General features: G+C 40.5%; 5 protein-coding genes across 6 annotated transcripts; all 5 read left to right on the top strand.

Moving 5' to 3' along the window:
• Positions 1 to 397: 397 nt before the first annotated feature.
• On the top strand, positions 398 to 7,654 carry LOC103510046 (protein PTHB1). Its single transcript, XM_026824213.1, has 6 exons — positions 398 to 750; positions 1,734 to 1,822; positions 2,500 to 2,764; positions 2,866 to 3,086; positions 6,751 to 6,914; positions 7,649 to 7,654. The coding sequence occupies exons 1-6, from the start codon at positions 488 to 490 to the stop codon at positions 7,652 to 7,654; spliced, it is 1,008 nt and encodes a 335-aa protein (XP_026680014.1). The 5' UTR covers positions 398 to 487.
• A 110-nt stretch (positions 7,655 to 7,764) lies between these two features.
• Positions 7,765 to 8,997, top strand: LOC103510045. The gene is made up of 3 exons (XM_026824212.1): positions 7,765 to 7,941; positions 8,487 to 8,660; positions 8,885 to 8,997. The coding sequence occupies exons 1-3, from the start codon at positions 7,881 to 7,883 to the stop codon at positions 8,995 to 8,997; spliced, it is 348 nt and encodes a 115-aa protein (XP_026680013.1). The 5' UTR covers positions 7,765 to 7,880.
• Positions 8,998 to 9,494: 497 nt separating this feature from the next.
• LOC103510020 (acyl-CoA-binding protein homolog) lies at positions 9,495 to 10,940 on the top strand. Its single transcript, XM_008474655.3, has 3 exons — positions 9,495 to 9,717; positions 10,081 to 10,195; positions 10,781 to 10,940. Exons 1-3 carry the CDS (start codon positions 9,700 to 9,702, stop codon positions 10,912 to 10,914), a joined length of 267 nt encoding a protein of 88 aa, XP_008472877.1. The 5' UTR covers positions 9,495 to 9,699; the 3' UTR covers positions 10,915 to 10,940.
• Positions 10,941 to 11,176: 236 nt separating this feature from the next.
• On the top strand, positions 11,177 to 12,278 carry LOC108252493. 2 transcript variants are annotated; one of them, XR_003391740.1, is made up of 3 exons: positions 11,213 to 11,259; positions 11,407 to 11,533; positions 11,921 to 12,278. XR_003391740.1 is itself a non-coding variant. In XM_017444408.2 (2 exons), the coding sequence occupies exons 1-2, from the start codon at positions 11,179 to 11,181 to the stop codon at positions 12,043 to 12,045; spliced, it is 333 nt and encodes a 110-aa protein (XP_017299897.1). In that variant the 5' UTR covers positions 11,177 to 11,178; the 3' UTR covers positions 12,046 to 12,278. The 2 variants fall into 2 exon arrangements, 1 of the variants encoding a protein (XP_017299897.1); XM_017444408.2 differs by lacking the exon at positions 11,407 to 11,533 and having other exon boundaries at positions 11,177 to 11,386.
• A 4,865-nt stretch (positions 12,279 to 17,143) lies between these two features.
• Positions 17,144 to 18,697, top strand: LOC113467791 (protein unc-80 homolog). Its single transcript, XM_026824211.1, has 4 exons — positions 17,144 to 17,303; positions 17,742 to 17,892; positions 18,055 to 18,302; positions 18,676 to 18,697. The coding sequence occupies exons 1-4, from the start codon at positions 17,173 to 17,175 to the stop codon at positions 18,695 to 18,697; spliced, it is 552 nt and encodes a 183-aa protein (XP_026680012.1). The 5' UTR covers positions 17,144 to 17,172.
• The last annotated feature ends 760 nt before the right edge of the window (positions 18,698 to 19,457 follow it).

Here is a 19,457-nt window from a genome sequence, read left to right as displayed (position 1 = left end):
ATAAATAAATTTATTTTGCCTCCTCCAAGAAAAACAAACGGACAAAATACAACAAGCGGCAACGCTGTGAACCTGTGCTCGAACTTTTCAAACGGTTTTTGTTCCCTACAAGATCCTTTCATACGATGCGACTTTCTTGATTTTTTTCTCCAAGAAAAACAAACGGACAAAATACAACAAGCGGCAACGCTGTGAGCCTGTGCTCGAACTTTTCAAACGGTTTTTGTTCCCTACAAGATCCTTTCATACGATGCGACTTTCTTGATTTTTTTTTTTTTATCTTTTTAACCCAGTAGGTACCCGTTACCATAGAAACTGACAACAAACATTTTCGAAGGGAGGTTCTTTCTGAAAAATGTAATTTTTGTTCGTCAGTTCGTCTTGTTTTGCACTTTTTATAGCTGATATTTTTATCGAACTATAAGAAGAGTCCATTTCTTTCCACAAATTAGAAAAATTCCTCTTCTCGCGTAACCGTGCTTCGGAAATGTCGTTGTTCAAAGTACAAGACCTCTGGTCGGCCCAATGCGGGGATGGCGCCGCAGGCGATACTTTTCACGCTCACTCGCTCACCATCGGCATGTTGGGCGAGTTTGAACACGAACTGATGATCGTTTCCAACTCGACCGGGTGTCTCAAAATATTCTGCCTCGCGCGGGACAACCCGGCTGGTTACCTCTCGGACGATTGCCTTCTGGAACTCTGTCTGGCGCACCCTGTAATGCAGACCTCCATTGGGAAATACGTGAGGTAGGTACCTACCAGTGTGGCTTAGAAAGCCTCCTTGACCTCTTGTTCCCACCCAACTTCTTTCTAAAGTCCAAGAAAAACAAACGGACAAAATACAACAAGCGGCAACGCTGTGAGCCTGTGCTCGAACTTTTCAAACGGTTTTTGTTCCCTACAAAATCCTTTCATACGATGCGACTTTCTTGATTTTTTTTATCTTTTTAACCCAGTAGGTACCCGTTACCATAGAAACTGACACCAAACATTTTCGAAGGGAGGTTCTTTCTGAAAAATGTAATTTTTGTCAGTTCGTCTTGTTTTGCACTTTTTTTAGCTGATATTTTTTATCGAACTATTAAGAAGAGTCCATTTCTTTTCACAAATTAGAAAAATTCCTCTTCTCGCATAACCGTGCTTCGGAAATGTCGTTGTTCAAAGTACAAGACCTCTGGTCGACCCAATGCGGGGATGGCGCCGCAGGCGATACTTTTCACGCTCACTCGCTCACCATCGGCATGTTGGGCGAGTTTGAACACGAACTGATGATCGTTTCCAACTCGACCGGGTGTCTCAAAATATTCTGCCTCGCGCGGGACAACCCGGCTGGTTACCTCTCGGACGACTGCCTCCTGGAACTCTGTCTGGCGCACCCTGTAATGCAGACTTCCATTGGGAAATACGTGAGGTAGGTACCTCTTCTTCCCACCCAACTTATTTCTAAAGGTGTGTCCAAACATGGTCGACCGGCTGTCGCGTCGATTGGGGTGAATCTATGTTGTCGCGGGAGTGTGGACGGTTTAACGTTGCTTTAAAGATAGGACATCATAACAGAGGTTCTATGGCTTTATTATTATTATTATTATTAGGTTTACTAATATTTTTTTATGTCGGCCCCGAAAGTGATATTTCTTTAGGTACCTACATTAATTTGTAAATATAGGTATTACTTTTATACCTCATCCTATAAAAATAACCTTTCTATTTCCACATTATTTTGATTCCAGTGGTTCTCAAATCACCTACCTCGCCACTTTGCACCCGAAAAGTATTTCCATCTACAACCTGCACGTTATACCAGGCACTACTCAACATGGTAAGGAATAATAATAACCTTATTTATACTGCTCGCATAGGACTGAAAAGTCCCTTTACTCCAGCAGTAGGCTACTACTATTATTATGGCTCGCATAGGACTGAAAAGTCCCTTTACTCCAGCAGTAGGCTACTACTATTATTGTGGTCAAATTCTCAAATTAGGATATTGAGGATAAAATTCCATACCTCGGCTGGGATTGAACCCACGCCCTCCTGTTTACCAGGCGAACGCCTTGACCACGACACCACCGAGGAATGTCAAAGATAGTGCCTACCTCCTACTTACATACACAAAAAGCCCACTCCGAGGTTTAGGTGTAGGGGTAAAGAGCCCTAATAGAAGGGGCTTATTACGAATCTACGAGAACGATATCCTTTCAGAATAAAATCCGCCCAGGGCGGGAATCGAACCCGCGGCCTAGCGCTTAGAAGGCAAACGCTCTACCAACCAAGCTAACAAGGCTGGTCTTGTATTTTTTTCTTTTTATTGTTTATAAGTGGCCTCACGTCGCGTGAGCTCACGTGTGATAATAGTTTATTTCTACCTTTACGCTCACTCTCTCTATCTCTCTCCCTCTCTCTCTCTCTCTCTATCGCTCTCTCTCCCTCTCTCTCTTTCTCTTTCTCTCTCGCTCTCTCTCCCTCTTTCTCTCTCTCTCTCTATCTCTACTTCAGGGAACGAGGCCCAGTTGCAGCACATACAAGACTACCGACTGGCTCAGTTCGGCTCGTTCCGGCTCTTGTCGGGCTCGTTCGGGCTCAATTCGTTTCACGACTGTTTCGCGGTCGTCTACTTGGATGGCAGTCTGGAGTTCTTGGATCAGAACGAAAGCGTTCTGGTGTCACTGCCGGATGTGCTATTGCCGTGTCCGATAGTGTACGTTGGGACATGTGATAGCTTCGTACTGCAAACGGACGACGCGATGCTTACCTGCTATAGGTGGGTAACAATGTAACAATGTACCTCCTGAGTTCTTTTTAGCCAAGCTAATTAGAGAGTACCTACAGTTCTACATGGCTTCATGGTTGTTTATTTTACAGGTATCAGAACCTCATCTCCAAAAAGCCGTCGATCTCCTGGAGTCTGAACCTGGGCGAGGGTGGCCTGGGCCTATCTTTGGTATCGCTGTCCATGTCCAGTCTCCTAGTGTGTGTAGGGGAGAGGACCCTGAGTGTGGTCCACGAGAACGGATTCCTTGTAGTGGCGAAGCGCATACAGTATTCTACCCAGTGCTTTGTCACCTATAATCATCCCCTGCCCCGTGAGAGTTTTAACTTATTTCTTGAAAGGTCCTTTTTTCGCGCTACCTAACCGTAGATAGGTATCTACAAATCTACATTTTCTTAAGAATTTTGATAGAGGGAACTACTGTAACTGCTAAGGTCTTATCGTCCCGAAATCGAAGACAGGATAGGAGAAAGCCAGCCGTTCCGAGAATGAACATTATCCGTTCAGGATAAAATTCGCCCCGGGCGGGAATCGAACCCGCGGCCTAGCGCTCACAAAACTTGGTTTAAGTCTAACTCTTGGATCTAGCGTAAAATTCCATACCTCGGCTGGGATTGAACCCACGCCCTCCTGTTTACCAGGCGAGCGCCTTGACCACTACACCACCGAGGCAGGCTTGAGGCACTACAATGTACCTCTTGAGTTCTTTTTAGCCAAGCTAATTAGTTTGATAGAGGGAAGATGGAGAGAAAAGGAGCAGAGGAAGTCGTGGATGAGCAGCTTGAGAGAATGATGGAGAATGGTACGAATGTTCTAACCAGAGTTGATCCAGATCGCAACAGACAAGAAGGAAGTTACCAGTATGATTTCCAATCTCCGATAGGAGAAGAAGAAGAAGACAAGGAAAAAAGCGTCACGTCATTAGACAGGTCCGCAAGTAGAGAAAAAATCAAGGTCACGCTACCTATATTATCTTATAATATAAAAACAAGATCCTTTTGATTATAAAATCTCGGAGGAGTACACCTCGGAGTCCCCTATTGACTTTGGACTTTGGGAGTACCTACAGTCCTACATGGCTACATGGTTGTTTATTTTACAGGTATCAGAACCTCATCTCCAAAAAGCCGTCGATCTCCTGGAGTCTGAACCTGGGCGAGGGTGGCCTGGGCCTATCTTTGGTATCGCTATCCATGTCCAGTCTCCTAGTGTGTGTAGGGGAGAGGACCCTGAGTGTGGTCCACGAGAACGGATTCCTTGTCGTGGCGAAGCGCATACAGTATTCTACCCAGTGCTTTGTCACCTACAATCATCCCCTGCCCCGTGAGAGTTTTAACTTATTTCTTGAAAGGTCCTTTTTTCGCGCTACCTAACCCTAGATAGGTATCTACAAATCTATACATTTTCTTAAGAATTTTGATAGAGGGAACTACTGTAACTGCTAAGGTCTTATCGTCCCGAAATCGAAGACAGAAGGAAGACAGGATAGAAGAAAGCCAGCCGTTCCGAGAATGAACATTATCCGTTCAGGATAAAATTCGCCCCGGGCGGGAATCGAACCCGCGGCCTAGCGCTCACAAAACTTGGTTTAAGTCTAACTCTTGGATTACTAATTGGTTGATTTCAAAAATTTTAGCCCATCAGATTGCTCAATACAACCAAGAGTTTAATTCAGATTAAGGTCCTAAGCAGAGTACTCAAGCAACTCCTCTGAAGTTTTACTGAGTGTTTCCAGAGAAAAAAAAAAAAAAAAAAAAAAAAAAAAAGATCAAGGTCCAGCCAGATGATTTATTGTTCAGATTGTTAAAGTTAATATTGTTCTCTATTATTTTCAGATGACCAGGATAATTTCATGATCCTCATAGTATCGGATACTCAGACCATGTTACTCTACGACAAACATCTTACTCTAACCTGGTCCGCGTCTCTACTTCGATCACCAGTCAGTGTTAAACTCTACAACACCCTTCATACAACAGGTAAAACCTTTATACATCAGGTAAAACCTTCATACAACAGGTAAAACCTTCTTACAGTTGGCAAGACTTTCGTACCTACCTAATATTCCCAAACAAGAAATCTTGACATCTCCACCAATATGAAATGAACACTGAACAGTACATAATGCCACGTGATTCTGACATCTCCACTAATCATCTGTTGCATATTGCATACTCAAATAGTTAGGCGGCGTTCATACAATTTTCAATTAACAGATTGGTAGCGCGTCTGCCTTGTAAGCGCTAGGCCGCGGGTTCGATTCCCCCCCGGGGCGGATTTTATCCTGAACGGATGATGAGGTTCGTTCTATGAACGGCTGACTTTCTATCTTGTTTTCCTTCTCTCTGCGATTTCGGGACGATAAGACCTTTGCAGTTACAGTTCCCTCTATCAAACCTCTTGAAAAAATGAAGTCAGTCTAAGCAGGTTAATGCTCGTTAGATGGACCTTGATTAAATTGATTTTGAAGGAGTAAATGGACTTTTCAGTCTCATTCAGGCTGATGAAACTGAAGAACTCATGGTCTGAAAAATAATAGTATGAGAGTCATCAAAGCCAACACCATAGAATCCATTGATGAAACTGAAGAATTCATGGTCTGAAAAATAATAGTATGAGAGTCATCAAAGCCAACACCATAGAATCCATTGATGAAACTGAAGAACTCATGGTCTGAAAAATAATAGTATGAGAGTCATCAAAGCCAACACCATTAAATCCATTGATGAAACTGAGGAACTCATGGTCTGAAAAATAATAGGATGAGAGTCATCAAAGCCAACACCATTAAATCCATTGATGAGACTGAGGAACTCATGGTCTGAAAACAGACGATAAATTAATGTATTAGGTACATAAAGTCGGAACTTTGGTCTGGAATATCGGTCGAACCGTACCTTCTGGAAACAGGGCCCAAGGAAACTTTTGATCTACACAATTTATCGAATCTCTGCGCCGAGTTCGAGCGACTTTGGCTGAAATTTAAAGGCCTGAGCATTGCGAACTCTTTTTGAGTTTTTTCAAAGATTTGACGTTAAATAGCGGCCGAACCGTACATTTCTCGAGGGCCGGCCCGCGGACACTTTTGATCATCATCAATTATGGAAGCTGCGTGCAAAATTCGAGAGACCTGTGACTAAGTAACAAGGGTGCATTGCATAGTAACCCCAAGCTACCAGTAGGTATATTTTTTGCATATCGTTTTCGCGCAGTATTTGTATAAAGCAGGACACATTTGGAATTGGTGATTGTTTAGAAATAAATTGCTAATGAGGGAAATTTCAACTATGCCGACACAGCTGTTCATGTGAATAGGTCAACCATTCCCTATGATACGATATTATTACTTTCTATTACCTCATTATGTCTTCTTCTTCTTCGCCTTTTCCCGTGTACAAGGTCGCCGTCAACCTCTCAATCAGCCCTAAATAGGGTGATTGCTTTGGGCATTGGCTGCAGCCATTTGGTTTTGACTGGGCAACCATTCCCTATGATACGATATTATTACTTTCTATTACCTCATTATGTCTTCTTCTTCTTGGCCTTTTCCCGTGTACAGGGTCGTCGTCAACCTCTCAATCAGCCCTAAATAGGGTGATTGCTTTGGGCATTGGCTGCAGCCATTTGGTTTTGACTAATCCTGTCTTTTTTTCTCCAAAAGATGAGTGTTTCACCGCCGTTTTTATTTCGTAGCAATGAAACAACTGCTACGTTAGACTCATCTGATCTGTGTCGTAGCATGCCTCTCATCAGATAGGCGGAAAGAGACTCAATACTTCCCATTTAGTTACTGGGTCAACACGAGAACACCAGAAAGTAACCCGTTGAAATACCTATTTGCAATCGAAAAAGGATTAACCTATTTGTACTATTTTCTTATTTCCAAAAAAAAAAAAAAAAAAAAAAAAAGATTAAGGTCCAGCCAGATAATTTATTGTTCAGATTGCTAAGTTAATATTGTTATCTATTATTTTCAGATGACCAGGATAATTTCATGATCCTTATAGTGTCGGATACTCAGACCATGTTACTCTACGACAAACATCTTACTCTAACCTGGTCCGCGTCTCTACTTCGATTACCAGTCAGTGTTAAACTCTACAACACCCTTCATACATCAGGTAAGGCCTTCATACAACAGGTAAAACCTTTATACATCAGGTAAAACCTTTATACATCAGGTAAAACCTTCATACAACAGGTAAAACCTTTATACATTAGGTAAAACCTTCATACACTTGGCAAATCCTTCATTCATCAGGATACTCTAAGACAAACATCTTACTCTAACCTGGTCCGCGTCACTACTTAGAACACCAGTCGGTGTTAAACTCTACAATACCCTTCATACAACAGGTAAAACCTTTATACATCAGGTAAAACCTTCATACAACAGGTAAAACCTTCATACAACAGGTAAAACCTTCATACATCAGGTAAAACCTTCATACAGTTGGCAAGACTTTCGTACCTAATATTCCCAAACAAGAAATCTTGACATCTCCACCAATATGAAATGAACAGTACATAATGCCACGTGATTCTGACATCTCCACTAATCATCTGTTGCATATTGCATACTCAATAGTTAAGCGGCGTTCATACAATTTTCAATTAATAGATTGGTAGCGCGTCTGCCTTGTAAGCGCTAGGCCGCGGGTTCGATTCCCGCCCGGGGCGGATTTTATCCTGAACGGATGATGAGGTTCGTTCTATGAACGGCTGACTTTCTATCTTGTTTTCCTTCTCTCTGCGATTTCGGGACGATAAGACCTTTGCAGTTACAGTTCCCTCTATCAAACCTCTTGAAAAAATTAAGTCAGTCTAAGCAGGTTAAGGCTCGTTAGATAGACGTTGATTCAATTGATTTTGCAGGAGTAAATGGACTTTTCAGTCTCATTCAGGCTACTCTAGTGGGGCAACCTCTTTGTCAGCCACCAACATCCATAACTTTCTTTTATACGAGTATATATATATTTAACTTACCACCATTCACCTTGTTATCCTCTATAGTTCATCCACTCTACATTGCTACCGAGTCATTCACACCGAAGTGAAGGTTCCTCTGAAAGAACTTGTGAAAGTTGTGAATGTCAATGAAGACGGAATGGAATATATCGACTTTGTTGGTGACCAGACGTTTCGACCTCTCCCTGAATATTATCCGGGTAAGAGAGGTTTTTTCTGCATTGTAAGCGCTAGATTGCGGGTTCGATTCCTGTCCGGGGCGGATTTTATCCTAAAAGCATAAAGTTCGTTCTCGAAACGGCTGGCCTTATCCTATCCTGTCTATCGACTTTGTTGGTGACCAGACGTTTCGACCTCTCCCTGAATATTATCCGGGTAAGAGAGGTTTTTTCTGCATTGTAAGCGCTAGGTTGCGGGTTCGATTCCTGTCCGGGGCGGATTTTATCCTTAAAGCATTAAGTTCGTTCTCGAAACGGCTGGCTTCATCCTATCCTGTCTTTTTTTCTCCAAAAGATGAGTGTTTCACCGCCGTTTTTATTTCGTAGCAATGAAACAACTGCTACGTTAGACTCATCTGGTCTGTGTCGTAGCAGGCCTCTCATCAGATAGGCGGAAAGAGACTTAATACTTCCCATTTAGTTACTGGGTCAACACGAGAACACCAGAAAGTAACCCGTGGAAATACCTATTTGCAATCGAAAAAGGATTAACCTAGGTATTTGTCCTATTTTCTTATATTTTTCAGAATTATACGACCAATCACAGTGTTCGGACATGGCCGAGACCGTGCTAGGGTTGCAATTCATTCACTCCCCGGCTCAAGTGTGTCTGTCCGTTCAAAGCTCTCATCTCCGATGTCACTACAGCGCCCTCTCTCGTGTGTATGCCGTACTGAGAGACTTCTCTAGCCGCTACGGTGGTCAGTTAACCCTGAAGAACACGGGGCTATCAATGACCCGAGCTTTGTACGGGGCGACGAAAGAGTTTGATGAGAAAGTTGAGGTGTGGACGAAGGTTAAGGTGAGTCTTTAATACATTTTTTTCACGGCTTTTCACGGCAAATAGGAGGGTATGAGGAAGTAAAATATAACAAAAGGTAAGTGCGCGTCCACAGACTGAGAGACTTCTCTAGCCGCTACGGTGGTCAGTTAACCCTGAAGAACACGGGGCTATCAATGACCCGAGCTTTGTACGGGGCGACGGAAGAGTTTGATGAGAAAGTTGAGGTGTGGACGAAGGTTAAGGTGAGTCTTTAATACATTTTTTTCACGGCTGAGGTGGAAAGAGAAGGCGATAAATAGGAGGGTATGAAGAAGTAAAATATAACAAAGGGTAAGTGCGCGTCCACAACACCTAATAAGGCTCGTCGCACATTGGAAGAGTACTTCAAGTAACGAGGGGTGACTGTTAGAGTTAGCCCCAGGGGCCCAGTTAAAGCTCGTTCACACTAACTTGTCGTTCGAAAAAAAATCGTGTCGTGTGTTGTGGGAATACTCTCATTTAACTCCGCCGAGACCATCGACCTTCGCACCAGGGTGTCCACAAAGGAGCCTGGAACCTCCTGCTATTTTAGATACACTTGAACATTTTGAGGTTAGAATGTTACCGCATTGCGGTAATCTTTTGGGTTGGGTGTCCACAATTCACCGACACCGGATTGTTCAACATCTACATTTTCACATTTTTTTCATTTCCATTTGTGTGTTTAGAACTCAGTAGTAATGGTACATATCAACCGAGTTATAGGTAAGGTACTAATATTATTTATTTATTTATATTATTTTTTTTTTACTTTACCTCTGTGTAAATTGTGATTTTTATTATTAATTCTTATTTTTAAATAACTACCTACGTGTACAATTTTTTACAGTCATTTTACATTTGCGAGAAAACAATTAAGAAGGAACAAAATTGCCCATAATTACCCAAGTGATCTCATTCGATACCTACGCCCCAGTATGACATCAATAGACGAGGTAAGAAACAAACTAATCTCATCTCATTATTTATTTATTGAATGCCCTATTGAGTGCCCTAAGTAACTTGGGAGGTAGATACCCAGCTGTAAAAAAAAAAAAAAAAAACAAGCTCTTTGGAGAAAATGGGGGGGTAAAACCCTGGTGTAAAAAAAAAAAAAAAAAAAAAAAAAAAAACACTTCAGCTGAACCAACCATATGCAAAATTTCGCCCTTAGTAATTTTTAGTATTCGTAGGTAAACTAAATACCCTAACAAAACACTTACGTTTTTCCCTTGTTTTATTATTATTATTATTTTTAAAATATAAAACTGCTTTGTAATTTCTTGTATTTGTAAATTGTAGGTAATTATTTTTTTTAGGATTTCAAGAAGGCAGTAGAAGACGTAAAAACTCTCACCAAAAGACCTACTGATGAGGAATTGCTGGAAATCTACGCTCTCTTTAAGCAAGCCACAGAAGGTGACAACACAACAGGTAAGTATATGAAAAACAACATATGAGTAGATAATGTGTTATAAAACATGTGAGTGAAACTGATTCGTATTTTCCTTTCAATAGTGAAATTTCAGGCAATGGTCCATTTCCCTATTCTCCATCACTATACCCTTGGAGGTTCTAAATTTTCAATATTTTTGATTTTTTTATTTGATTTCAACCACTGATTTTTAATTTTCTTATCCTCTATTCTGAAGAAAAGAAATGTTATTTATTTACACGCTAAGCAGCAAGGCCATGTGTAGAAAAGAAATGTAATCGGCTAAATTTTTCTTTCATGTGAGTGAAACTGATTCGTATTTTCCTTTCAATAGTGAAATAGTAGGATTTCAGGCAATGGTCCATTTCCCTATTCTCCATCACTATACCCTTGGAGGTTCTAAATTTTCAACATTTTTGATATTTTTTTTTTCCTACTTTTTTTTATTTGATTTCAACCACCGATTTTTAATTTTCTTATCCTCTATTCTGAAGAAAAGAAATGTTATTTATTTACACGCTAAGCAGCAAGGCCATGTGTGGAAAAGAAATGTAATCGGCTAAATTTTTCTTTTTTTGTTTCAGCTAGACCAAGCATGTTCAATTTGAAAGCCAAGTACAAGTGGGAGTGTTGGACCAAACTCAAAGGCACAAGTTCGGATCAGGCAAAACAAGATTACGTCAAAAAAGTTCAAGAGTTGCTCGCCAAATACCAATAAGACCGAAAAACACCTAATCCTGCCCCGGTGGTGTAGTGATCAAGACGCTCGCAAGAGGGCGTGGGTTTAATCCCAGCCGAGTTATGGAATTTTATCCTCAATATAATTTGACGCCTCTCATCAGATGGGCGAGAAGAGACACAATACTTCCCATTTAGGTGCTGGTCAACACGAGAACACCAGAAAGTAACCCGTTGAAATTTTTGCAATCGAAAAACGAGTGCAAATATTTTGTCGATGGTGGGATTCGAACCCGGGACCTTCATGGCAAGCAAGCGCGTTACCACTGGGCTAACCGTGCCACTATTATTTCTGTTTGATATAACATTTCAGAACTGGACTGAGGTGTGTTCCAAACAGATCGACTACATTCTGAAGGAGAAATTGGAGCTGCCTTTGTCTCGCCATAAGAACACCCTGTCTGAACTGTTTCAACAAATGTTCGACCATTTGAGTAGCCAGGAAATCAAGGGTAAGTCTCAATCAATGTAGGTGTGTTCCAAACAGATCGACTACATTCTGAAGGAGAAATTGGAGCTGCCTTTGTCTCGCCATAAGAACACCCTGTCTGAACTGTTCCAACAAATGTTCGACCATTTGAGTAGCCAGGAAATCAAGGGTAAGTCTCAATCAATCTTTTTTTCGAACCCAGCACCTCCGGGTTGAGAGGCAGGGCTTGTAACCACTCGGCCACAGAGGTGGGTAGCAGAGGAATTTCAGTCGCACATTTTCTAGAAGGAATACCAAAGTGGTTCCGGTGAACATATTTTAAAGTGTTTCGTGCCACCCTAGTTAGCTTGGAGGGTAGCGCGTCTGCCTTGTAAGCGCTAGTGGTCACGGGTTCGATTCTCGCCCGGGGCAGATTTAGTTCTAAAAAGATAAAGTTCGCTCTCACTCTTCTTTCTCAGTTCGCTTTCGGGACGATAAGACCTCAGTATTGTTTAGAGTCCTCAAGACATGGGACCTTTGTGATGACTAATACGTACCTCGTGTTTTCTTGTTCAAGGGAAATCGGTGTCCCCGATTCTGGAAGTTGATGGGGAGCTGGAGAATGAGGATAACGACAGTATGAGGGTGATCAAAGCCAACACCATAGAATCCATTGATGAAACTGAAGAACTCATGGTCTGAGAATAGAAGGGCGAATCCACTTCGAAGGACCAATAATAGAACCGATCTATGGCTTGAAGGACCAACGACCTTATACTTATCTTGCTTAGCTTAGGAAAATGAAAAGAACTTATGTATGGGAAAAAAACTTAGGAAACTTGGTACTTTATTTGTCAAAAGTTGGAACAGAGAGCTCTTTTCTTGCGTATTGGTTGTGTAGCTTCAGAGCAATTCATTTTGGCTACAATTTGGCTATTGGTATTCGGACACATGACAAGTCGTTGACATACGACTTGTAAGAGCGGCGCAATCAGTCTGAAAAATAATAGTATGAGAGTCATCAAAGCCAACACCATTGAATCCATTGATGAGACTGAGGAACTCATGGTCTGAAAACAGATGATAAATTAATGTATTAGGTACATAAAGTCAGAACTTTGGTCTGGAATAACGGTCGAACCGTACCTTCTGGAAACAGGGCCCAAGGAAACTTTTGATCTACACAATTTATCGAATCTCTGTGCCAAGTTCGAGCGACTTTGGCTAAAATTTAAAGGCCTGAGCATTGCAAACTCTTTTTGAGCTTTTTCAAAGATTTGGCGTTAAATAGCGGCCGAACCGTACATTTCTCGAGGGCCGGCCCGCGGACACTTTTGATCATCATTAATTATGGAAGCTGCCTGCGAATTCGAGAGACCTGTGACTAAGTAACAAGGGTGCACATTGCATAGTAACCACAAGCTACCAGTAGGTATATTTTGCATATCGTTTTCGCGCAGTATTTGTATAAAGCAGGACACATTTGGAATTGGTGATTGTTTAGAAATAAAATTGCTAATGAGGGAAATTTCAACTATGCCGACACAGCTGTTCATGTGAATAGGTCAACCATTCCCTATGATACGATATTATTACTTTCTATTACCTCATTATGTCTTCTTCTTCTTGGCCTTTTCCCGTGTACAGGGTCCTCGCCAACCTCTCAATCAGCGCTAAATAGGGTGATTGCTTTGGGCATTGGCTGCAGCCATTTGGTTTTGACTACGCTAAACTCCAAAAAAAAAAAAAAAAAAAAAAAAAAGATGATAAAGTTCCATTTATTATTATTTCCTTTAAAGTGCTTTATCCATTTTTATTTTACTTGTATTTTACAAGTAAAATAAATCGATCTCATCTGTTCAAATACTGGCAAAGTTTGAGTGAAGTAACTTCACTGATTCCAGCTTTTAAAGTAATCTTTGTCATAAAAAACACAATTCTAACGTAAAAAATAAATATAAATTAAAAAGAAATATCAATTTGCAAACATCAAAATTTCTGAATTCGTTCTTTTTATTTTCAGAATAAAAAATAAAATATAGTTATAGGTATGTATATAAAAAAAATATAGGAGTGTGTGGGATGGAAAAAAATATTTCCTATACCTACTGGATAGGTAAATACCATATACTAGCAGGAAACAAAAATTAGAAAAATAAATGTGGGCAGGTGGGCCAATAAATGGTACGTTTTTTTAGGTGGGCGAATAAATGGTACACTTACCCTACCTTCTAACAAAATATTTTGACGAAACCTGTGGGAATCGGGCTTAAGGTGGGTTTTCCTCGGGACAACTGTAACAAATATCGAAGTTCGAAAATTGTTTCGGCCCCAAAAACAGACCCAAATAAATAATTGAATTTGTAATAAAAATGTACATAAAAATATAGGAGTGTGTGGGATGGAAAAAATATTTCCTATACCTACTGGATAGGTAAATACCATATACTAGCAGGCTAGAGGAAGTAAAAAGGAAATAGATTGTTTCAACTAGGGATGGTGCGATAAATCGAAAAACTGACATCTATCGATTTTTTTCTTCGGTACATCGATATCTCTACCGATATACATATTCAACATATCGAGTCTTCTTTTTCCTCGCCTTTTCCCGTGTACAGACGGGGTCGGCGTTTTTCGTCAGCCTCTCAATCAGCCCTAGCTGGGTGATCGCTTGGGGCTGACATTTGGTTTTGGCTACAAAAATTATACGAGTGAGATGCTTCATATTCAAAATATCGATATATTCTTCAAATTAACATCCCCAGTTTCAATCCTTTATTACCGTAAAGGTTAGTAAGGAAAAGTCAAGGTTTTGGGAGATCACTTCAAAAACCGTCCATTGCATTAGTAAGGTTTTGGGAGATCATTTCCACACATGGAAATTCAAGGTAAAATCAAGGTTCATTTCAACCCTTGTATTGACTACGAATTCTACGAATGGATGCCCTTCGCACTCAAACTTTGCTATTTCTTTAGCAAGGGAAATTCAGGCTGGTCTACTCCCTGTTTACCTCCGGCTAGACTAAGCTGGTCTACTCCCTGTTTAACGTCCCCCAGCCAGGCAGACCTATACATGGGGAACCTATACAATAGTTCCCCGGGTACAGTAAAATGTAGGTAATCGAAAGCCGCGAGATATTCACACCAGCTTTTTGTAATCAAAACAAAAATACACTGTACATTTCGAAACCTGGAAACGTTCATTAAATACATACGTAAACATTCAATACAAACATACCGCATTTTATGTTTACAATTAGAATTTTTAATTTATTCATTCCGTTTACTTTTACCCATTAGATCAGTGCTTCTCAAACTGTGTGCCGCGAGTTTTGGGATTTTCCTTACATAAAGATCACAAAACTGATGAGGCAAAGGAAGAGCGCTGGCCAAATTAAGAAAAGGCCTGCGGCGCTATTAAAAGAGCATTTATGTTAACTGATAAACAACATTCATGTGCGCGGGATGCCGTGGAAAGGTAGGACTCTTGAAAGGTGTACCGCGGTGGCAAAAACTTTGAGAAGCACTTCGTTAGGTATTAAGTTATAAACCCGACTTGTGTAATTTGGTAAACATTTAACCATGGGAATTTGACTCGAACTCAAGTCATTCAGGCAGCGGTCTCCAATCAATGCTCCCACAGCATTAAGTTGTGGCCATGGGTTAAATAAAAAACAATTAAATAATATCCGAGCATAGACCAACATATCCTAACCCAGTAAGTACGTAATCCCAACCTAAATTAAAGATAGGTACCTAGCCTCTTATTTTAAAAAAGACGTTTTCTTTTCCAAGAGGTTTGATAGAGGGAACTGTAACTGCTAAGGTCTTATCGTCCCGAAATCGAAGAAAGAGGGAAGACAGGAGAGGATAAATCCAGCCGTTTAGAGAACAAAACTAATCGGTTTAGGATAGTTCGCCCTGGGTGGAAATCGAACTCGCGGCCTATCCCTTACAGGGCTGACAAGAAAAAGTTTGGACCCACTACAATCGGAATTTCAAGTAGGTCTACAGTATGTTTCCGAAGTTTTACGGATGGCTTTCTCCTATCCCATCTTCACTTCCTTCTCTCTTCACCTAACGGGACGAAAAAACCTTATCCACGCGGGACAGACCCCTTCCGGTGGCTTTTAATGCTTTCATAGATTCACCGGATATGGTGATCGCTGGCGTGGTCATTCTTCGGAGGGAAGTTTATCAGTCAATTTATAAAAAAAAAAAAAAAAAAAAACTACGGTTTGTTAAAAATTGTATTGATGGTTACGGCCATTAAGCTTTCAAAAGTTATCCGGGGTAAGTAACTTCCGGGACACACTGTATATCGGTTTGTATAGGGAAAATAGATAGTGTATATGTAGTAACATGTCAATACCTAGGTCCCATACAGGGCTTTTCACAGGGGGGTCTATCAGGAAACAGCAGCCCCCCCCCCACACCTAATAAGGCTCGTCGCACATTGGAAGAGTACTTCAAGTAACGAGGGGTGACTGTTAGAGTTAGCCCCAGGGGCCCAGTTAAAGCCCGTTCACACTAACTTGTCGTTCGAAAAAAAATCGTGTCGTGTGTTGTGGGAATACTCTCATTTAAATTAAATTGCCTAAAGGACACTCGGAAAAAAGTCGGATGAAACTCACAAGTGGGAACGCGCCTTCAGCCCCAGGGGCCCGGTTAGGCTTTAGCCGGCCCTGGTCCCATGGGCTTTGTTGGACCAAAGTAATAGTAACTATTTTGAATGAATTCGGGTAACCATCAACCATCAAATCAAGTTCTACTAGCTGTCGTCGCTAAAAACCTTATAGCGTCAACAGAAATCTATTGACAGGGCTTGAAAGAGAACACTACCCGTCAATGATATATCACTGACGGGGCCCCAGACTAAAAATGACCGTCAGCGAAATATCGCTGACGCGGCAGTCAATGTGTTTTGCCTAAAGGACACTCGGAAAAAAGTCGGATGAAATTCACAAGTGGGAACGCGCCTTTATCAGGGGCCCGGTTAGGCTATAGCCAGCCCTGGTCCCATGGGCTCTGTTGGATCAAAGTAATAGTAACTATTTTGAATGACTGTTCAATTCGGGTAACCATCAAATCAAGTTCTACTAGTGGGTACCCTATTCTAATTAAAATTAAAGTCATTGACGTAGACCTTGATTTTTCGTTTCGTGTTCTCTAGTAATCTATTTAGGTACTAATATTATTTATTTATTTATATTAATTTTTATTATTTTTGTTTTTACTTTACCGCTGTGTAAATTGTGATTTTTATTATCAATTCTTATTTTTAAATAACTACCTAATACGTGTAAATTTTTTTTACAGTCATTTTACAATTGCGAGAAAACAATTAAGAAGGAACAAAATTGTCCATAATTACCCAAGTGATCTCTTTCGATACGCCCCAGTATGACATCAATAGACGAGGTAAGAAACAAACTAATCTCATCTCATTATTTATTTAATTCCTTGGATTAAATTGGGACTCTAAGTTAAACTGGTCGCTCCATAATCGCGCTTCGGAGGCTCTAACCGAAGGACATGCATAAAACATAGTTAAAGCACCCAATGGAAAAAAAAAAAAAAAAAAAAAAAAAAAAAAAACACTTCAGCTGAACCAACCATATGCAAAATTTCGTCCTTGGTAATTTTCAAGATTTGTAGGTAAACTAAATACCTTAACAAAACACGTTTTTCCCTTGCTTTATTATTATTTTTTAAAATATAAAACTGCTTTGTAATTTCTTGTATTTGTAAATTGTAGGTAATTATTATTTTAATGTGACATGTTGAATCCCTCAGGTGTATGGAGAAGAGTTTGGTGTGGTGGGCAGCATGGACAACAAGATCATATCCTCAGATCTGTTCAAGAAAGATATCAAATGTAAAAGCCATAAGATGTCTGAACATTCCAGTTCCCAAGCGTCGCCTATCAAACGAAAAGACAGCGTTTCCAAGAAGGACAGGTAAGATTACTGACTCTCAAACCGGAGCTGCTGGGTTCGAATCCCTGTCAGGGTGGAAATTTTTTGACCAATTTTTTTTCGTTCCCCAATGTGAAAGTGGTTCCGAGTTATAGCTAGTACTTTACACTGTCAGCTTAGAACAAGTTGTTGAGTTGTTCCATAATACCAACAGTTTAATCTCTTTCCTTCTTTTTTTTCCTCCAAATATTAGTAGGGAAGGTCACTGTCTTTTCCGGTTCCCACCTGGGCTGGTTGATTTTAATGTGAAGAGGCCGGTAGCTTATCATATCACCGAATGGAGGGTGCCTTAGCTTCACTAAAAACTTTAGCAAAACAGTAACGTTAAAATTTTATTTTTTATTTACTTTAAATCAATTATTATTATTTACTTTAAATCAATCATTTAAATTTATTTTTATTCATTTTTTTCTCATCCAGGATTGACAAGAACACAGTGGATGGTGGGTCATCCAAGGATTCTACCAAGGATGGCGAAGTGCCGGATGACAGCAAACAACAGCCATCCAAGAAGAAATCGGAAGAGAAAGTGAGAGATTCTCATCCCATACTCAAATATCTTAAATCACAGGTGAGATATGATGGGGATGGGAATCTACTATATTCTATTCTCTTCTACTTTATTCTATTCTCTTCTTCTTCTTCTTCTTCTTCTTCTTCTTCTTCTTCTTCTTCTTCTTCTTCTTCTTCTTCTTCTTCTACCCTATTCTACTCTATTCTATTCTCTTCTCAGGTCCGCGATATATTCCACGCCCCCATCGCAACGCTAACCAAAGGCTCGGTCGTGCTAACCGAAGACCAATTCTCCGACATCCTCCCCATAGCTTGGGAACTGCTCCTGGAATCGAACCAAGAACTGGTGGCTACCGCGGCCGCTCTGTTTATTGTAGCCTCGGTGAGGGCCCCTACCCAGGCGTCTAACTTGATGCATTATCAGCTGCAACATCACGAGGCCGCTGTTAGGATATCAGCTATACAGAGGTGAGTTCCATGTCATTGTTACTGGGTACCCTAGGACAGGGCTGTATCCATGATTTTATCCAGGGGGGGAGCGAGAGTCCAAACAGTGATGTACCTGTGTGGGGATGCTCCAAATTTTCGGAGCCTGGCGTACAGTAAAGGAGAGAAATGAAGGTTGAGGGAGGGGGCCCCGGCCCCCTCACCCCCCTCCTTACGGCCCTGCCTTCTTCTTCTTCTTCCCGTGTTCAGACGGGGTCGGCGTTTTTCGTCAGCCTTTCAATCAGCCCTAAGGTGATCGCTTTTGGGCTGACATTTGGTTTTGGCTACAAAAATTATACGAGTGAGATGCTTCATATTCAAAATATCGATATATTCTTCAAATTAACATCCCCAGTTTCAATCCTTTATTACCGTAAAGGTTAGTAAGGAAAAGTCAAGGTTTTGGGAGATCACTTCAAAACCCGTCCATTGCATTAGTAAGGTTTTGGGAGATCATTTCCACATTTGGAAATTCAAGGTAAAATCAAGGTTTATTTCAACCCTTGTTTAACGCAAATTTTTTTCCGAATTAAAATTAGATTCTCGTTTCACACCTGTCGGAATGGACCGAAAACAAATCGTATGTCGTATACGTGTAAAAGGCGTGAAACGAGCCCAAGTACCTTTAGAACTTGGGTGATAGGTAAACCCTCGACATTAAGTACTTAGGAAGGGAAACAAGATAATGGAAATTAGGATATCGATTGCACACATAAAATTTATCCACCAACTTACTAGGCGTTACATTAGAGGTAGACTTTAGATCCAGAGGTTGATGGTTCATATCCAAGCCAAGTCACAAATTTGGATATTATATCAATCTTATTTGTTGATATTTTTGTAAACGAAGCATGTATTTTTAAAATACTTGAGAGCTTCTTTTTAGAATTTTAGAGAAAATATTAAGTACAAGGAGCAATGCAAAAAGTATTTTTTTTTCTTCATTTTGTCAACTACCTATGGGAATCGAAACCGGGACCTTCTTGATGGTTCAAATCCAAGCCAAGTCACAAATTTGGATATTATATCAATCTTATTTGTTGATATTTTTGTAAACGAAGCATGTATTTTCAAAATACTTGAGAGCTTCTTTTTAGAATTTTAGAGAAAATATTAAGTACAAGGAACAATGCAAAA

This window comes from Diaphorina citri, unplaced genomic scaffold (assembly GCF_000475195.1).
Source record: "Diaphorina citri unplaced genomic scaffold, Diaci psyllid genome assembly version 1.1 scaffold554, whole genome shotgun sequence".
Classification (NCBI taxonomy): domain Eukaryota; kingdom Metazoa; phylum Arthropoda; class Insecta; order Hemiptera; family Psyllidae; genus Diaphorina; species Diaphorina citri.
Note: the sequence above shows the minus strand (reverse complement) of the source record. Positions and strands in the feature narration are given on the sequence as shown.

Excerpts from the sequence above, each read along its gene's own strand:
- LOC103510046 (XM_026824213.1), top strand. The coding sequence starts at position 488 with ATGTCGTTGTTCAAAGTACAAGACCTCTGGTCGGCCCAATGCGGGGAT. Across the intron at positions 1,823-2,499 it reads ACCAGGCACTACTCAACATG|GGAACGAGGCCCAGTTGCAG; the intron begins GTAAGGAATAAT and ends TCTCTACTTCAG. Across the intron at positions 2,765-2,865 it reads GCGATGCTTACCTGCTATAG|GTATCAGAACCTCATCTCCA; the intron begins GTGGGTAACAAT and ends TTTATTTTACAG.
- LOC103510045 (XM_026824212.1), top strand. The coding sequence starts at position 7,881 with ATGGAATATATCGACTTTGTTGGTGACCAGACGTTTCGACCTCTCCCT. Across the intron at positions 7,942-8,486 it reads TCTCCCTGAATATTATCCGG|AATTATACGACCAATCACAG; the intron begins GTAAGAGAGGTT and ends TATATTTTTCAG. Across the intron at positions 8,661-8,884 it reads CTTCTCTAGCCGCTACGGTG|GTCAGTTAACCCTGAAGAAC; the intron begins GTCAGTTAACCC and ends GCCGCTACGGTG.
- LOC103510020 (XM_008474655.3), top strand. Across the intron at positions 10,196-10,780 it reads AGAAGGTGACAACACAACAG|CTAGACCAAGCATGTTCAAT; the intron begins GTAAGTATATGA and ends TTTTTGTTTCAG.
- LOC108252493 (XM_017444408.2), top strand. The coding sequence starts at position 11,179 with ATGGCAAGCAAGCGCGTTACCACTGGGCTAACCGTGCCACTATTATTT. Across the intron at positions 11,387-11,920 it reads GAGTAGCCAGGAAATCAAGG|GGAAATCGGTGTCCCCGATT; the intron begins GTAAGTCTCAAT and ends TTCTTGTTCAAG.
- LOC113467791 (XM_026824211.1), top strand. The coding sequence starts at position 17,173 with ATGGACAACAAGATCATATCCTCAGATCTGTTCAAGAAAGATATCAAA. Across the intron at positions 17,304-17,741 it reads AGCGTTTCCAAGAAGGACAG|GATTGACAAGAACACAGTGG; the intron begins GTAAGATTACTG and ends TTTCTCATCCAG. Across the intron at positions 17,893-18,054 it reads TCAAATATCTTAAATCACAG|GTCCGCGATATATTCCACGC; the intron begins GTGAGATATGAT and ends TTCTCTTCTCAG.